This window comes from Protopterus annectens, chromosome 7.part0 (genome assembly GCF_019279795.1).
Source record: "Protopterus annectens isolate FY-2018-M chromosome 7.part0, PAN1.0, whole genome shotgun sequence".
Lineage (NCBI taxonomy): Eukaryota > Metazoa > Chordata > Ceratodontiformes > Protopteridae > Protopterus > Protopterus annectens.
In genome coordinates, this window is record NC_056739.1 from 1,730,625,679 (window position 1) to 1,730,642,582 (window position 16,904).

The 16,904-nt window shown below is 40.2% G+C and overlaps 1 protein-coding gene across 5 annotated transcripts in view; it reads left to right on the forward strand.

Annotated features, from left to right (window-relative positions):
• Positions 1-16,904, forward strand: part of MAN2A2 (mannosidase alpha class 2A member 2) — a 2,415,216-nt gene that overhangs the window by 1,361,076 nt on the left and 1,037,236 nt on the right. For all 5 annotated transcript variants that reach the window (XM_044078268.1, XM_044078266.1, XM_044078269.1 and 2 more), the window contains one exon: positions 2,329-2,396. In XM_044078268.1, the coding sequence (XP_043934203.1) occupies positions 2,329-2,396 (68 nt within the window). The remainder of the gene's footprint in view (positions 1-2,328; positions 2,397-16,904) is intronic.

The following is a 16,904-nucleotide window of genomic DNA, read 5'->3' on the forward strand; positions in this document are numbered from 1 at the left end:
GAGACACAGGGAACTAATCTAAGTGCGTGGTGAAAGCCAACACATTCTGGCTAGGCTTATAGATGTCCTCGGGCTGATAGGTTCATAGGTAAGTACTAGGCTATTTCTATTCATTTTTTTATAAAGGAGGAACAGGATGATTTTTCACATCCATTTGGTAGAAATGCACAGAGTGAGGATTTTGATCCCAAGATGGTGCATGTAGGATTTTTTTTTCTGGCTGCCTTTGCCACCACCGACTCTTGATCTTCACCTCCCGTCTGGTCAACTGGCCCATTTGTTTTCCACCACTGTGGTAAGAGTTTTCTGGGTGAAGCTGTCATTTGGACAGCCATCAGGGGTGGTGTGAGACTTTTTTCTGCTTTTTTTTCCATCTTATCCCCTGTGTGCACTCAGCGAAGCTCAAGGGAGACATGTGCAATGGGTTGACTGCAGGGACTGCCACTTCTGCAAGAGATGTGCTTCAAAGCAGTCCTGCCTCTCCCTTCAAAGCACAAGTAGCAGTTTCTTTGGTCTCCATGAGAAAAATTACAGCAATCAGTGTGCCTACAAGTGTGCACAACCCTCCCCACCCACTGAGGGTGCTGAACAGGCCACTCCTCCCTTCCTGCCTGGCTTCTCCTGTGGTGGGGCTGTTAATGGAACCCGAGTCACTTGGTCACATCCAGGGTTCCATCCCTCTGTGCAACAGAGCCAGACTGGATGCATGTAGCACTTCCAAAAGAGTAGGAAAGGGAAGGTTTGGTTCTATTTGATAAGACATGAAACATTGAAGTCTGTCCATGCTGAGTAAAAGAATTTCATAATATTTGGAAGTTGTTAGGCCAGTGGACCTGATGTAGTGGGTTCATAGTGGCATGCCATGCAAGTCTGAGTGTTTTCTCCTCACTTTTAAAGTAAATCATTAAAAATAACACCTGTCAGTATTTCATGTAAAAAAGTTAGTTCATCAAAACACTCTGACATCTTGTATTTATTTATTTTTTTTTAATTTTGTTTTTGCATGAAGTTTCTTACATAAAAGCCAGAAGTCAAGGCACTCTGCATCAGATACTGTTTTGCAGTTTAGAATGGTTCTTTGAATGGATAACCAGGGCATTCCACAAGGTAAAGGTTAGTGCACAGATTAGCTTTTCATGGTGTCATAGGGTAGTTGCTCCAGTAAAACACTGGCTGCTGGCCAAAAGGAAACAGGTTCAGAGTAAATGGGCTATGCTCAGGTGAATGGATGGTTAGTATCAGGTACCAAAGTGGTTACTATTGGTACTGTTTCTTTTTAGTGTCTGCATGAACAGCATAGTGAAAGGTATAGATATAAAAAGTATGCATTTTTATTGATGAACACAAAGTTATGCAGCAGGGTTGATTGAGAAGCTGTAGAAATGATGAAAAATAAATTTGACAGGATTGATATGAATGTTCCATAGCATGGCAACTTATTTCAGAAAAAATGCATCTGTGGAACAGTAACATAGGAAAGGAATACACAGCTGGAGGTGTTGTAGCAGCAACAAATATGGTAAAAGGAAAAATTGTGGTAGTCATATCAGATGATCAATCTGATGGTATGCAAATATTATGAGAAAGCAGGAAAGAAAGGCAATAGGATACTGGCATTAAGAAAAAAATAAGTATCACCAGAAGAAATTGTTCTCTCTCTCTCTGTAGACAGTAGATAACACCCTGTCAGGGTAAGTTAAATATGAAAAAAGAAGCTAGTTTGCTAATACAGGTGGGATGGATCAGCTGTGATACAAAAGTTAATTAAGCAGAATGGGTGGTGAATGACTGTATCATCTTTCATGGAAAGGTTATAGAGTTAAAAACTGAATTGAAGACATCATCTGTTAGAAAGTGGTTTTAATGGCGGTGGAAAATAACATTAATCTGATGTTTTCTGTTTTCATCCAATTCAACCTTTGGGTTATTAGATCCAAACTCTGTGCTTTTTCTTTAAGCTGTGGATCCAAGGATGTGACTCCTCCACTACCTCCTTTCCATTGAAATACCTCAGATCTCATTTACTGCCTGATCTTTCAGATGTGTTTTCTGAGGGCTTTGAGTTTTCACTCTAAGTAATAGTTATTTCCTTTTCTAATATTAGAGATTTCTCCTTCCCTAACCCTTTTTTCTAGCTTTGTAGTATTGGAGTAGTTAGGAAATTGTTAACATAATTAGGTTTGCAAAGTGTGCTGTGTGTCTGTAGTTTTTTTTGATTAGATGGTTAGATAAATAGGTTAGGTAAGTAGTTTTTCTCATCGTTTTCTAATAGTTCTTATGTTCTATATCTGTGTCATTAACATCTTTTTCTGTCTTTTTTCTTTCCAGGATGACAGACGATTAAACCACGACTCCTTGCCAGAGCGAACTGTAATAAAGCTGGATATGTCTCCAAGGTACAAAAAATTCTACACATTTAGGTGTAATTATTTTAATTTGGGAGGAATATTTAGAATAGACCCCCACAGACACACATGTACACAGGTAATCTGCTTAGGTTATTGCCTTTTTTAGTATTCAAATCAAGATTTGTTAGCTTGGGACTGCTGGAAAATTGGAAGCTTGATAATAAAGCATTTTGGCTCACATCCTGACATGATATAGCGTGGATGACAAGCTGTAGTGTCTAGTTTGACTTCTTACATCAGCTTGAATCTTCTGTATGTAAACTTGTTATTTACCTGAGAAAATACTGTTTAAATGAAAGGCCATAGCATTTGCATTCTGTTTTGGTGAGAGCTTGGATGATTTGTAAAAGTTCATGGATCTGTTTTTTTCTGGTTTGTACACATCTGTTTTACAAACTGATTGCTGTCTTGGTGTTTGTTTAAGTCTATATATCACTGATCCAAAACATATTCCTGGGCATTTTGGCTCACATGCTGATACTATGGATGATAAGCTGTAGTGTCTGATTTGTCTGGCTTCTTACATCAGCTTGAATTTTTCCTCAGACCTCCCAACCTTTTGCTGTTTTTGCTTTAAAAGATAGTGTCTCTGGCTTTCACCTTTATGGTAATCTGACTACTAGAGTCTCTCCCTCTCCCTTTGATTGCTGTTGTCAGTTGTGTAATCAGATTAAGTACTTTACCTACCCATTGTTTTACACAGATTCATCATACTGATGGCCCTCTCAGCAAACAAATATTGCTCTTCAGCTAGCCTCCTTTACTACAAATCATTTTCACAAAGCTCCCACCTGCTTAACAGACTAGCCACCCTTTGAGAGAGTCCTGAATAAATCCTGTGCCATCCCTGTCAGATAAAAGATTTATTTTACCGTTTGTCACTTGATTTAACTTCTTTGTCATTTTTTGCACTTTAAATATTTTTCTAAATACCCCAATATTCTGTTTGCTGATTTTTGAGAACTGCACTTTTGAGAAGATTTTCTGGCTGTGTTGCTTTGTAAGTTGCTACATTGTATTTTTGTTGGTACTTAATTGTTGTATTCCTGCAATTTTGACTCTGCTAAAGGGATTCTACACACTTTGCTTTGTTTTAAGTACCAGTATAAATGTGACGTGTTTGAAGAGGCTCTTGACTGATTCCCACAGAGCTTAGCACCTCTTGATGTCCTCACCTGAGTCTTTGCAATGATTTCCTTGCATCATGTGCCAACCAGGTAGAAGCGAAGTACTTGCATTTAAAAATCACACTTCCAGAATCCATTTTAGTGACCAACCACCAATTTCTTGTTTTATTTATGTATTTATTTTATATTTAAGGCTAAAATTGCTGCATTTGCTCAAACTGTCTTGTATTGGTCTGATTGACTTGAAATCACCTTGTCTAGCTAGTTTGTTAGTTATTTTGTGGTAGCATATACTCTCAAGCAATCTGTTTTGTGATTTTACAGTAAGAGGACTGGGATGTTCCATGTGGTTGCAGGAGGTGGTAGCCTGATCTATCTGTGTTGGAAAACACAAAAATTAACGTATAAAACTAGCACTGAGACTGTAACCTATAGTTTAGTAACACATTGCACAAAGTCAAGCTCAGAGCAATTAGCTTGCACATCACAGAGTACTACTACCATACCTAGCACTATCTAATAGCATATCCTAGCACTGTTCAACTCTAGTCCCTAATGGCAGAGACCACTCTAGAAGTCCTCTGTAAAACCCAGTCCTCAAACTGTAATAGCCCACACTAATACAGGCCCAGACAACATGAATATGCAACTTTCAAATGACTAGTCAGCTTGGTAGATATGGACATCCTGAGACAGTGTAGCAATTGTCTCATGTTCACTAACAACATTTTAATCCTTGAAGAAGCCAACACTGTATTTGAAGAAGTACATACACAATTTTCTTGGAGGCAAAAATCTGGCATATAAACAAGGTTGTCAAGAACACACATTATATCCACCACACAGTGTCCACACACATATAGCATCTTATGCTGAGGCACTAAAAAGCAATCTCCTCAAGCCACAAAGGTCTCCTAAACCTGCAAACAACAATGCCTATCCTCAGCAATCTCTAAAGCGTACTCCAACTCCAAAAGTAACACAAAACACCACATATAAGCCTACACCCAATGGACCCTCAAAAACAAAGCCCATGAGGCAAACAAACAGCCTAACTGGGACTGTTGATATAGGGGACTCCACTGTGCAACACACAGATGCCCCTCTTACCACACTGGACAAGGAGAAGATTACAGTCAGTTGCTTATCTGCAGCCAGGATCCACCAAGTTGCACACGCATTCAAGTCACTGCATCACAGGTGCCAGTATGATTCTGTCCTAGTCCATGTGGATGTAAATGATCTGAAATGCACTTACTGGACTATATTAGTAGATACAGTATGGATTTGTATGAATATGTGTCATACACAGTTATGTGTCTTGCACTGAGTATCATTCTACCTTTACCAAGGATGATGCCACAATATAAACAGAAAATTGTTGATTTCAATAATTGGCTTAGTTTCTGGTGTCACTGCAGGGAAATCTGATATCTTTCAGCATGGGAGAACATGGTTAACAGGTCTGCACCTGCCCCCCCCCCCCCCTGAGCTTTTGGATATTGGTTGAAACTTTATTTATCCATCCCCTTAGAGCCTTTTTTTAGGCAATGTCAAAATGACAAAACTACCAACGTAGTAAAAAACAAAACTCTTAACATGTTCCTGTTCAATGCTAAGACTCAGAGCCTAAACAAGAAACTCCATACCCTACAAGCTCTCTTTACTCTAGAGAATGTAGACATCTGTGCTGTCATTGAGACTTGGTTTAAAGCTGCAGTATGTACTCCAACAGTGGAAGGCTCCAGTATCTTCCACATATTTAGATCAACAGCAGCACAGACAGGGACTAAAGGTGGAGGTGTTTTGATCTATGTTAGCAGCAAATACAATTCTATGTTGGTTAAACAGGGTGATGCCCTGGAGTTCATCCACATCCAAGTCTCCATAGAACAAGGTTCCTTATCATGTCATGGCCAGCTACAAGTCACCTTCTGTGACCCACTAAGCTCACATCTATTACCTAGACCTACTAGAGGTGCTCTCCATCTAAGCAAATACCCTATTCATGGGACACTTTAACTACTTCTCTATAGACTGGGAAAAGTACACTACATCTACTTACAGGCACAGCAATTTCTGGACTTTATCAACACAACACCCTGGTCCAGATAGTGCACTCTCCAACCAGAGGATCAAGCATATTGAACCTAGTACTCACCAACACGAGAAAGCATTGCAAACTCCCCCACCACCACACACATGTCACATCCTTATTGGTGAAATTGGACCACAGAGGTATCTCCCTCAAAAAAAATTAAGCCTGAAAACTCAAGTAAACCCATAACAGTAAGGAACTATTCTAAAGCAAGCTACACCCACCCTGTTAACTGACAGTTTGACAAAATTCACAGCTCCCCAAAACTCCGAGAATTCAGCTACCAATGCAGAATCATTTAGAGAAACTCTGTACAAACATGTAAATTGCTGCATTGAGGCTGCTGTACTTACCAGAAGTAAGTTCAGATCTAGCACCAAAAACAAACCACACAGGTGGAATCCTTACTTAACAAGATATATAACAAAATAAAAAAGTCACTGCTGAAATCAGAAGGATCAACTTGCCTATAATATGTCTGTGGCCTTGTCTTTTCTGGTTAAGACTCAAGGAGTGAAAAAATTACAAGCATTGCTGGTGACTCCCTGCTGGTTGTTTTTCCCACCCACATCACATTCCTTGATATGCTTTCTTAACTTGGTGATTTTTAAGCTGCCCACCCTTACTGTAAATTGAGCTGTATGAGCTCCTGCCTTTCTACACTGCTGTTGATATCTTGAATTATTTATTTGCCTTTCTTGTGCTTATTTTGAAAAAAAAATGCATTTTTCCTCTCATTGTCTGTTCTTCTGATTTGCTTGCTCTGAATTCATTATTTAGCTAGTTGTTGGATAAGGTAGTGTATTTCTGTGTTTTCACATCAATTGGACAGAAGATTTTCCATCTAGTGGCAGTGGGTGGTAGCCTGGTCTGTATAGGTTGGGGAACACACTACAGATTCCTGCATGTAGTTTCTTTATTGACGAAAGGGCTTATTAATCAGCTTACCTTGTTTTTAATGCCTTTATAAATTCTACACAGTTGAGTGGTTCTTGGCTAATTTCAACAAGCAAAGTACTTTTATTGAATAATTATACGTTTGTAATCTGTTTAAAGTACACTGCTGTTATCTTGAATTACTTCTTCCCTTTCCTTAAGTGTAAGTTTGTTTGTGGTAGAATTTCACTGTGGCATTCTTTTACTGTGGTTTTACATTTTGAGGACTGGGATTATTCATCTAGTAGCAGTAGGTCTGGTCTATCTGAACTGGTAAGCACACAAAAGGGCTCCTGGTATAGTCGTTTTATTGACCAGAGACTCATTATTCAGTTTTTTTGTATTTCCACCACTAGTATAAATTAGGCACATTTGGAAGAAGCTGCTCAGCATGCCAGAACTGTATACAGACGCAAACATCTAGAAACGTTGCATATTTTCATCATTATTCCAGCAATCTCCAACTCAGATGGGTTCTTGGCTGCACAGTTCTGCAACAAGGGTGCAGGCGGGGGGCCTTCTTAATGCAAAAGGTCTGGTTTTAATGCTCCAGTGATACTGTGTGAAAATTTTCTGTGCTATTTATTGATTTTTTTTTTTTTTTGTGTCATTCCAAAGGGGTCCAATACTTGTCAGCCTGGGAGGACATGGTTGACAGGCCACGCTGCTTTGCCAGGGATGGTCTTTACCTGTCACCTCTAAACTTTTGGATATTGGCCAAAACATTGCCCATCCCTGTAGTGCCTTTTTAGACATTGCCTAACAGACAAACCTTCCAACATAACAAAAGCTACCCAGGCTAAAAAGCTAAAAGTGTTACTGCTCAATGCTAGGAGTCTCAACAAGAAACTGCACTCCCTAGAAGCTGTCTTCACCCTGGAGAATGCTGATATCTGTGCAGTTACTGAAACATGGTTCAAAGCCATGGAAAGCACTCTGACAGTACATGGCTATAATGCCTTTATACATACATTCTGACTACCCTCCGGACATGAAAGAACAAAAGGTGGAGGTGTATCTGTCTATACAATGGATAAATACACCTCGAGGTTGGTCAAACAATACGACATGCTTGACGTACTCCATTTCCATCCAACCATGGGAAAAATCCATTACCATAATCTTGGTAGCTACAATTTCCCCACCATGAACCAGGAAACCCATACATCATACAAACCAAATACAAAAACAAAAAACTTATAAAACTACGCACTCAAGGCTGCAGAGATTCTGACAAACCAGCTCCAGCAATCCAAAACTTGTTGATAAGTGCTTTTGTTTTATTCAGTAGTAAAACTTCATCAGATAAACATCAAATCCTAACACCTGAATTTACTAGAATAACTCACCATCCAGCCCAGTACCATACTCATGGGTGACTTTAACTACCCCTCGATTAATTAGGAGGCATACACAACCACTAACATGCAGGCTCAAAGATTTCTTGACTTTGTAAATTCAAATGCCCACTTTGTAAATTCAAATGACCTGGAGCAGCTAGTTTGTACTGCCACTAGGGGAACAAATAGCCTAGATTTGGTACTCACAAATATGGAAGAGTGCTGCACCCCCTCTCCCAGTGTGATCACAAAGCGGTCTCCATTAAAATAAAGGTAAAATTAGTCCCTCCACCTAACCCCAAAAACTTTAAGAAGTTCTGTAAGGTAAATTAACCCTCTTTTAAGGGGTGGCATAGATATTTTCCAAACTCCCCCAAATCAAGAAAACACAGAAACCTATACAGAAGCATACACAAAAGCCCAGTATGACCATATAAACAACTGCATAGAAACTGTATAAATTTATTAAATATTTTAATGTATGTATTTTGGTTTTCTATATATGGATTTGTATTATTATCTAATTAATTAATTTATTTAATTATTTATGTAGTGAGATAGATAGAATGTTTTGTGAACTACTTCAGAAATTGCATAGTATGTTCTTACTATTTTTTTTAAAAAATTCATACAAATGATGGTTTCTTCCACTAGATGGCACCAATGTATCATTAATTCTTATGAATTTTATATAGTTTTATGTCTATTTGTTTTTGTGGTTGAGAATTTGTGCACTATTAATTATTTGTATTAATGTTTGTGTATTATTTAGTGACTGATCAGGTATATATATATAAGATTGTCCAACATTTAGAAGGAAAAGTTTCTTTCCTTTTTTATGATGTTTCTTTTAGTTAAACAGAGCTTTGCTGCTATTGTGTATATTCATGTTTAAATAGAGCAGCTGGCAGTGATTAAATGTTGGTTTAATTGATGGCTAGTCAATTAAGTGAGTTGTATTTAAGGAGTTAGTATGGAGTGTCATGATTGTCTGATGAAGTTTTTTGTAAACGAAAACGCAGTGTGGAGTGTTGTTGGCGTTAACGTCCTTTTCGTACCTGATTAAATTTACCGAATTATTGCCTGCAGCCTTATTTCCTTCAAGTGCTTTTGGTTTGGTGTTATAGTACTGTTCAGCACTTGTTCCATATTCTTTTTTAGTTTGCATAGAAACTGTAATACTAGACCCAAATAAACCCAGGTCAAAAAGCAAAAACAAGCCACCCTAGTGGACCCTGGTATTAATAAATTGTACAAGAAAAGAGAGAATATCCTATTGAGATGTAAGCTGGAATGTGCACAACAGATCAAGAAGTCCCTCATTAGTCTAAACAAGCATATCACTGTACTAGTCAAGCCTCTGAAAGTGGACTTTGAGGTAAAAATAGCTTCCAAAGCTAAGAATAGCCATAAGATATTTTTCAGTTATGTCCACAGTTGGGCAACACCCAACAATGTGCACAATTAGTTATAGATGGCATCACCTATACTCAGCCAGAAGGGGTCTATATTATAACCACGAAACCTCACATAAGCGAATATGGAAACGTCTACACATATTGAGCGAACTGCAAAAACACCGAACATGCTGAATCACGAAATTCAAAAAGTCAGATCTGCATAGTTGGCCAACCCCACCACCCACTACGTACTACCTACCCAAACAAAATAAATAATCCACATACATACACTTAACAAAACCCTACTTCTAACCCTAAACTAAAGCTTACACATATTATTATGTATGCACTTACCCTAACCCTAAGGTCTGTAACTATTGCAGACTTACCTTAAGGAGCTATACCGGAGAAGGGCCAACTATGATGATTCCACATTTCGAATTTCTCGTTTCAGGACATTCAGTGTTTTTGCGGTTCACTCAATATGTGTCGACGTTTCCATATTCGTGCAATTGCAGTTTCGCGGTTGTAATAGGTAACCAGCCAGAAGATATAGCAAATCTGCTGGCCAATAAATTCAGCTCCAATTTCACCTCCGTATCACCAGATTTCTCCCCAAAAAATACCTTCCACCACTTTACCTCCATTTATCACCAAAGAACAGGTTGCCACTGCACTTTGTAAATCTAAAAACACGGCTTCAGTGGGGCTTAACAGTATACCACATTGCCTATTAAACAGGACTCATCAGGCCAGTTAGGATCTTTATTTAACCACAGCCTCCAGGATGGCTTTGTCCTGATAGAGTGGAGGGCAGCAACAGTCATCCCTCTGCATAAAGGGGGAGCATCTACTGACCAGGAAAATGACAGACCCATAAGTTTCACTAGTCTTATATGTAAGGCCATGGGAATAATAATCATGGACCTGATAAATAATGACATAGGAAACCTCCGAACACTGGACTTGGCCCAATTTGGCTTTGTCAAGGGCAGGTCATGCCTACTAAATCTGGTGGATTTCTTTGTGAAAGTCACTAAGGCCATAAATGAAGGTAAAACAGTACATACTGACTACCTCAACCTGACCAAGACATTTGACACAATTTCCCTCTCAGGTATTAGAAGTAAACTTACAAAACAGGGCATAAATTCCTACTTCACCAGATGGGTAGCCATTTTAGGTCACGGATACAAACACATGGTTAAAGTGGGTAAATCCAGATCCATTAAGGGGCCATTTACTAGTGGTGTGCCACAGGGCTGAATGCTGGGACCACTTCTGTTCAGAATATACTTCTCTGAAGTCAAGGGTAATATGGTAGGCCTCTGGATGACAGAGTTTGCCACTGACTGCAAGTTGGGGCAATCCCTGAATCCCCCAGTGATGTAGATATCCTTCAGGAGAGTCTAGGTCAGACAAATGATTGGAGCCAGACCCATGGCCTAAAATTAAATGTGAAAAAATGCATTACCATATCCTGCAGGAAGTCAAATACTGTTGCAAATTACAATGTCAGTAGCACACCCCTGAGAGTAAACTCAGAGGTGAGAGATCAAGGCACACAGATAGATAGTAGCCTGAACTTTGACTGTCATGTGTCCATTGTGGTGAGGAAGTCCTTCTATGTGGCACAACTTATAAGTAAAGGTATGGCTTCCAGATCCAAAGAAGTTGTAGTCCCACTGTACTCATCCCTCATTAGACCAATATTCAGGCACAATGACTAGACACAAAAGCAGCTGGAGTGACCTCAAAGGTTCCTCACAAAGATAGAAACATAAGACACAACATCTCCTATGTAGATAGACTAAAAGCTCTATCTCTTTACTCTGTCTCCTGCTGACTATTAAGGAGTGACCTATGACTGACCTACGAGGCACTCACAAATCCAGCCCTGATGGAGCTGTCAACACATTTACAAGTCAAACAGCCTGAGGGTCACCCAATCTAGGGATCTAAACTTAGTGACTCAAACAAAGCATGCTGGCAAGATGGATAGGTGTTTCAGAGATTGTCCTTTCTTTGGAACAGGCTTCCTGTTCGTTAAACAGAGCCCTTCCTTGGCCCTCTTCAAACACAGTTTGGATCAATGGCTGGGGAATCACAAATTCACACCTGTGGTAGTGCCTATGTCCCTTATGGACAGCAGCAGTCTGTAACATAATCAAGGCGTAGGCACAAGCCCATGCCCTATTCTTGTCCCTAGGGGTCATATATTGGGTAAAATCAGGTTATGTTGGCTAGGCCTGTAATGGCTCTTAAGCTGTTTGCCTAGTAATGTCCTATGAACCTAGAGACAAGAGCTCCCTGATTTAAACCGGAAACTAAGAGGTTTAATAAGGTCCAACAAAGCCAGTTAGGTTAGGATGGCCTTCAAGGCTAAGGACAATCACAAGGCCTTCTTTAGCTATGTCAAGAACCTTAAAGGTAATATTGTTTAGTGTGCAGAGCTGGTGGTAAATGGCCCAACCTTCACTGACCAGGGTGACATAGCAAATCTACTAGCTTATAAATTTAGCTCTAACTTCACCCCCTCTCTCTCTCCTGTGACATCTCTTCTAGTATATTCCTCCCAACTGTTAACAGAGAGCAGGTCCTGGAGGAGCTCGCTAAGGCCAAAAACACTTCTTCAGTTGGCCCCGACAATATCTCTGGCTGCCTCCTAAATAGCCTAAAACATGACCTAGCAGGGTCACTTGAAGCATTCAACTACAGCCGCAAAACATGTTACATGATAGGTGAATGGAGGGTTGCAACAGTCATCCCTCTTCATAAAGGTGGACCATTAACTGATCCTGTGAACTACAGACCCATCAGTCTGACAAGTCTAATATTCAAAACCATGGAACAAATTATCATGGAAATGATAAATGTGGACATTGACGACCAACAGATTCTGGACCCATCACAGTTTGCTTTAAGGGAAGGTCTTGCCTCCTTAACCTGGTAGACTTCTTCAGGAGTGCATTCCACCTACTTTGACCTGGCCAAGTTGTTTGATACAGTACCCAACACAGGTATTGTTGACAAACTCTCAGAACTAGGGATAAATCTATATGCATAATACACTGGATTGCCAACTGGCTCACAGATAGGACCCAAGAAGTCTGGATCGGCAAGACCACCTCCACCAAGAGACTGGTCACCAGTCAAGTACCCCTGTGGTCAATTTTGGGCCTGCCTCTGTTTGGCATTTACTTCTTAGAAGTCAAGGCTAATGTCAAAGGCCTCTGGCTCACCAAATTCACAGATGACTGCAAATTGGTAGCTATCATAGATGCCCCCCTTAAAATTACCATCCTACAAGAGGGTCTAAACACAAACAAATGACTGGTACAAAAGCCACAGATTAAAATCGTCCACGTAAGCTAATTATTTCATAGACAAAATCCCCCTAAGATTTGACCCCCAATAGTTAGGGATCTGGGAACATATCTAGATAGCAATCTGGCATTTGACCAACATGAAGCCAAAACAATAAGAAAATCATTCTGTGTCGCCCAACTCATAAGCAAGGGCATGGCAACCAGGTCCAAGGAAGTAATAGTACCACTCTACTTAGCCCTTGTCAGACCCATCATTGAGTACAGTGCCGTCTTTGGCATGTACCTAACCAGACACTTGCAACAGTTGGAATGCCCTCAGAGGTTTCTCAGCTGTCGAATCCATGGTAAGAATACCCTGTCATATCTAGATCACCTTAAGGTCTTATCTCTGTACTGGGTCTCCTACAGGTTGCTGAGAGGTGATCAATGCCTAGCATATATTGCATCCTCAGATCCAGCTCTGATGGAGCTCTTGCACATCCACAAGACAAACAACACGAGAAACACTAGCTCCAAGTACCCGACCTTTGCCTGTGACATAAATTGAACCTGCTGGAGGGACTGATATGCATCTCAAAGGATTCCTGCACTATGGAATAAGCTCCCTGTCTACATGGAGCAACGTTCATCCCTGACCCTATTCGAAAGAAACCTTGATCATTGGATGGAAAATCACAAATTCACCTCCTGTCTGGCCCCCATGTCTTTGATGGACAGAGGTTGACAGTAAGTAAATTAATACCCAACTAACATACTCCTGATACAACCCTTAGCTGCCTCTTTACTAACATATACCCTACCATATAGGTGACCAGGGAAATCTGGGACAAAACTAGAGTTGGATTGCATGGCTAGACTTGTAAAGACCCTGGTTGTTGTTAGCCTAATATAAACTTATGAAACTACTGGTTCTGGTTGTCTAGGTTTTGCTCATTTTAAATCAGGTGCATGGTTTTACAGGTAAAACAGTAGGAATCAACTCAGTAACTTTAAAAAAGTTTAATAGTTTAAAACTGATTTGCATTTGTAATAATTTGATTACATAGTCTTCGTGTTAAACCTTTTTTAAATGTCAATAATGGATGTCCTCAAACTGAAGTTAAATGAAAAAGAGATGTCTTTCCTTGTAGAAGAGAAAGGAATAATGCTATACTGAACTGTTAACTTTTACTTTACATAATCCCAGAAGTATATATTTGCTAAACACATACCAAATCATATAGCAGTAGCATAGGATTTGTAGAAAACATAGGAGTTTAAAGGCTGTTTTGTTCTGTTGACTGTGTATGCATTGCCAACACCCACCTTCAGGCTGCACCTCCTTTCTCAAAGAGGGAGAGGTCAGTTAATTCCAGGATAAATTTAAGAAAACTCATCTAGTCATCCAGGTTAAGTTTGAAGGAAGATATTGAATTATGGTGTTTAACATGCAGACAAATTTTATTCTGGAGTAGGAGGAAAGCACTGGGAGATAAATCTATCCCCCCATCACATTATGTTAACCTGCTGATGAAACTTTAGGTCTGTGGTTCTAGTGTTAGCTGAGCTGTTTGACTTGTTGAGATGTAGGAGGTTTAAGACTCCTGAGTCTCTAGTGGGTGCAGAGGATTATTTCCAGAGGCTGTATAATTCCTTTTCCCTACCACCCCCACCAGCATTAAATACAATTCCTGATGTTCCACCCAGTCAGAGGAAAGCAGCAGCTCTAGAAGTAGAAAAGCTGCTGGAAAAAGAGTCATCCAAGAGGTTCCCCCAGATCAGATAGAATCCAGAACTTACTCAAGATTCTTTTTAGTGCCATTGAAAACAGGGGACTGAAGACCAATTTTGGATCTCAGTGTTCTGAACAACTCAGTCCAGTACACCAAGTTCCTTATAGTCATGGTTCAGTCCATTCTGCCTTTCCTGCACAAGGACAACTGGATGTGCTCAATAGATCTTCAGGATGCGTACTATCACATAAAAATGAATAGACGATCCAGGAGATATCTATGCTTCCTGCTGGTAGCCAGTCATTACCAACTCAGAGCACTGCCCTTTGGACTCACCACAGCCCCCGGGGTGTTCATCAAATGCATGCCCGTAGCAGCACCTTATTTGAGACTGCAGGAATTCCGGGTGTTTCCATACTTGGTCGACTGACTCGTAACTGCTCTGGCCAGGCATCTACTGATAAGAGCTCAAGATTATGTACTCCAGACTTGCTGTCTTCTAGGAATCAACATCAACAAATCTCAGTTAGAACCTTCTCAAACATTAAGAGTTCATAGGAGCCATGTTCAACACAATATCAGTGACAGCCTCCCTTCCTTTCCCAGGGTTATAGACTGTCCAATTTGAAGTCAGAAAGATGATTCAAAATTCTTCTATTTTAGCCTTCTTGATTCTACAAGCCTTGGGATTAATGTCTGTGGTGATAGTTCTAGTTCCTCTAGCAAGTTACCATACGAGAATTCTTCAGTGGACGTTAGTGACTCTCTGGTCCATTCTATACCAGTCTGTGTCCACCCAGATCAAAATTACCCAGGCATGCATAAAATACCTCTGCAGGTGGATCTGCTCAGATCAGATTCTACAAGGCCATCCCTTCGTTCTTCCTCAGCCCAGGGCCATAGTGACCACGGACGTTTCCCAGATTGGTTGGAGGGGCACTTTTTGGGAAAGACAGTCCAAGTCACATGGTCCCCTGAAGATGCCAACATGTATATCAGTGTTCTGGAAATGAGAGCAGTGCTCTTAGCATTGCAGGCTTTCCAAGACTTTCTCCCTTTTGCAACATTTGTGATGCAGACAAAATATGTCCGTGATTTGGTACATCAACAAACAAGGAGGGACCAGATCTTACCCCATGTGTCCAAAAGTTCTGAAAGTGTGACGGTGGACAATCACATCCAATTTCTGATAGCAACGCACATTCTGGGGAAATCCAACATGATAGCAGACAACTTGAGCAGGTCTAGTTTGTTACCTCACGAGTGGTCTCTCAGTATGAAAATGATATAAAAGATATTTCACCAGTGGGGGCCATCCATGCTATGACCTTTTTGCATCTCCCATCAGCAACAAGTGCAGCAGATTCTTTTGGCTAATCCCCTAAAAGGGGGAATCACCAAGAGATGCTGCCCTTCATAATTGGCCCCCTGGTCTCTTCTTTGCATATCCCTAACCCCCAGATTTCTGTAGAAAGTTTCCTGGTTGAAGAGTAAAATCCCTCATTGCCCCTTATTTGCTCAACAGATTTCGTTTCCCCTTTCTTTGGCCTCATCTAGTTTACCCTCCATGGATTCTGGACCCAATTCCAGACATCCTGTCTCACCTGACAGACATGATTCACCCAGGCATCTCAAACCTAAAACTGACCACCTGTTTTCTTCACTTCCATCGATAGCTAGACAACCCAGGGTGTCTTCCCCTGTATATCATATATTTTTGTCTTCCCATAAAGCTTCCACTAAAAAAATATACAGAAGTAAATGGAAAAGATTTGATGTTATATTGTCCTATCTTGCCTTCATTCTTACAACTCGGCTGAATACACAGCTGAAAGACTCAAACTTAGCTTGTGGCAAGTAGGTATCCCATAATGCAGTGGTGTAACTCCCCAGATCTCATTTGCCGCTTTACGAGGTTGGATGCGCTCTTCTTGGCCATGGCTAAGTTGTCATTGTTTTTCTACTTATTACAGTCATTAGACCTTTTTTCTCTTGATATATTATAGTGGGTGTTTTTCTAACATTGTTGTTGCATAGTTAGCATTTTAATTAGTATATCTAGATTTCTTTTAGCTATTTTGTCCTATTTGGTCCTGCCTTTGGCAGTTGTTTTCATAGGCCTTGCTTTATCCCTTGTAGTGGTGGTGGTGGTGTGTCTTTTCATATAGCTTAATAGTAGCTCGTTTAAGTTAGAGAGCTCTTTGCCCATTTTAGTTAGAGGGCTTGTAGTTTTGTTGTTTTTTTTGGGGGGAATTTAGGGCCGTTTCAGTTAGAGGCCCTATTATCTTCACCTGTCTGTCTGCTCAGTGTTTCCTGTTGTAGTTAGTATATCAATAATTTTAGTTTTGAGAATTTTCTGTGGTTAGATTGTGGCCTTTTGTCATAATCATGTCCAAAGACCCAAAGGAGAAGGAACATAAGCCTTCGGGCTTCAAGAAATGCCAGAAATGTTCCCAAAGGATGTCTATTACTGACAGTCATGTCATATGTGTTTATTGCCTTGGAGCTATTCATTTGCAAGAGGATTGTACATTCTGTCATTCCTTCAGTGCCA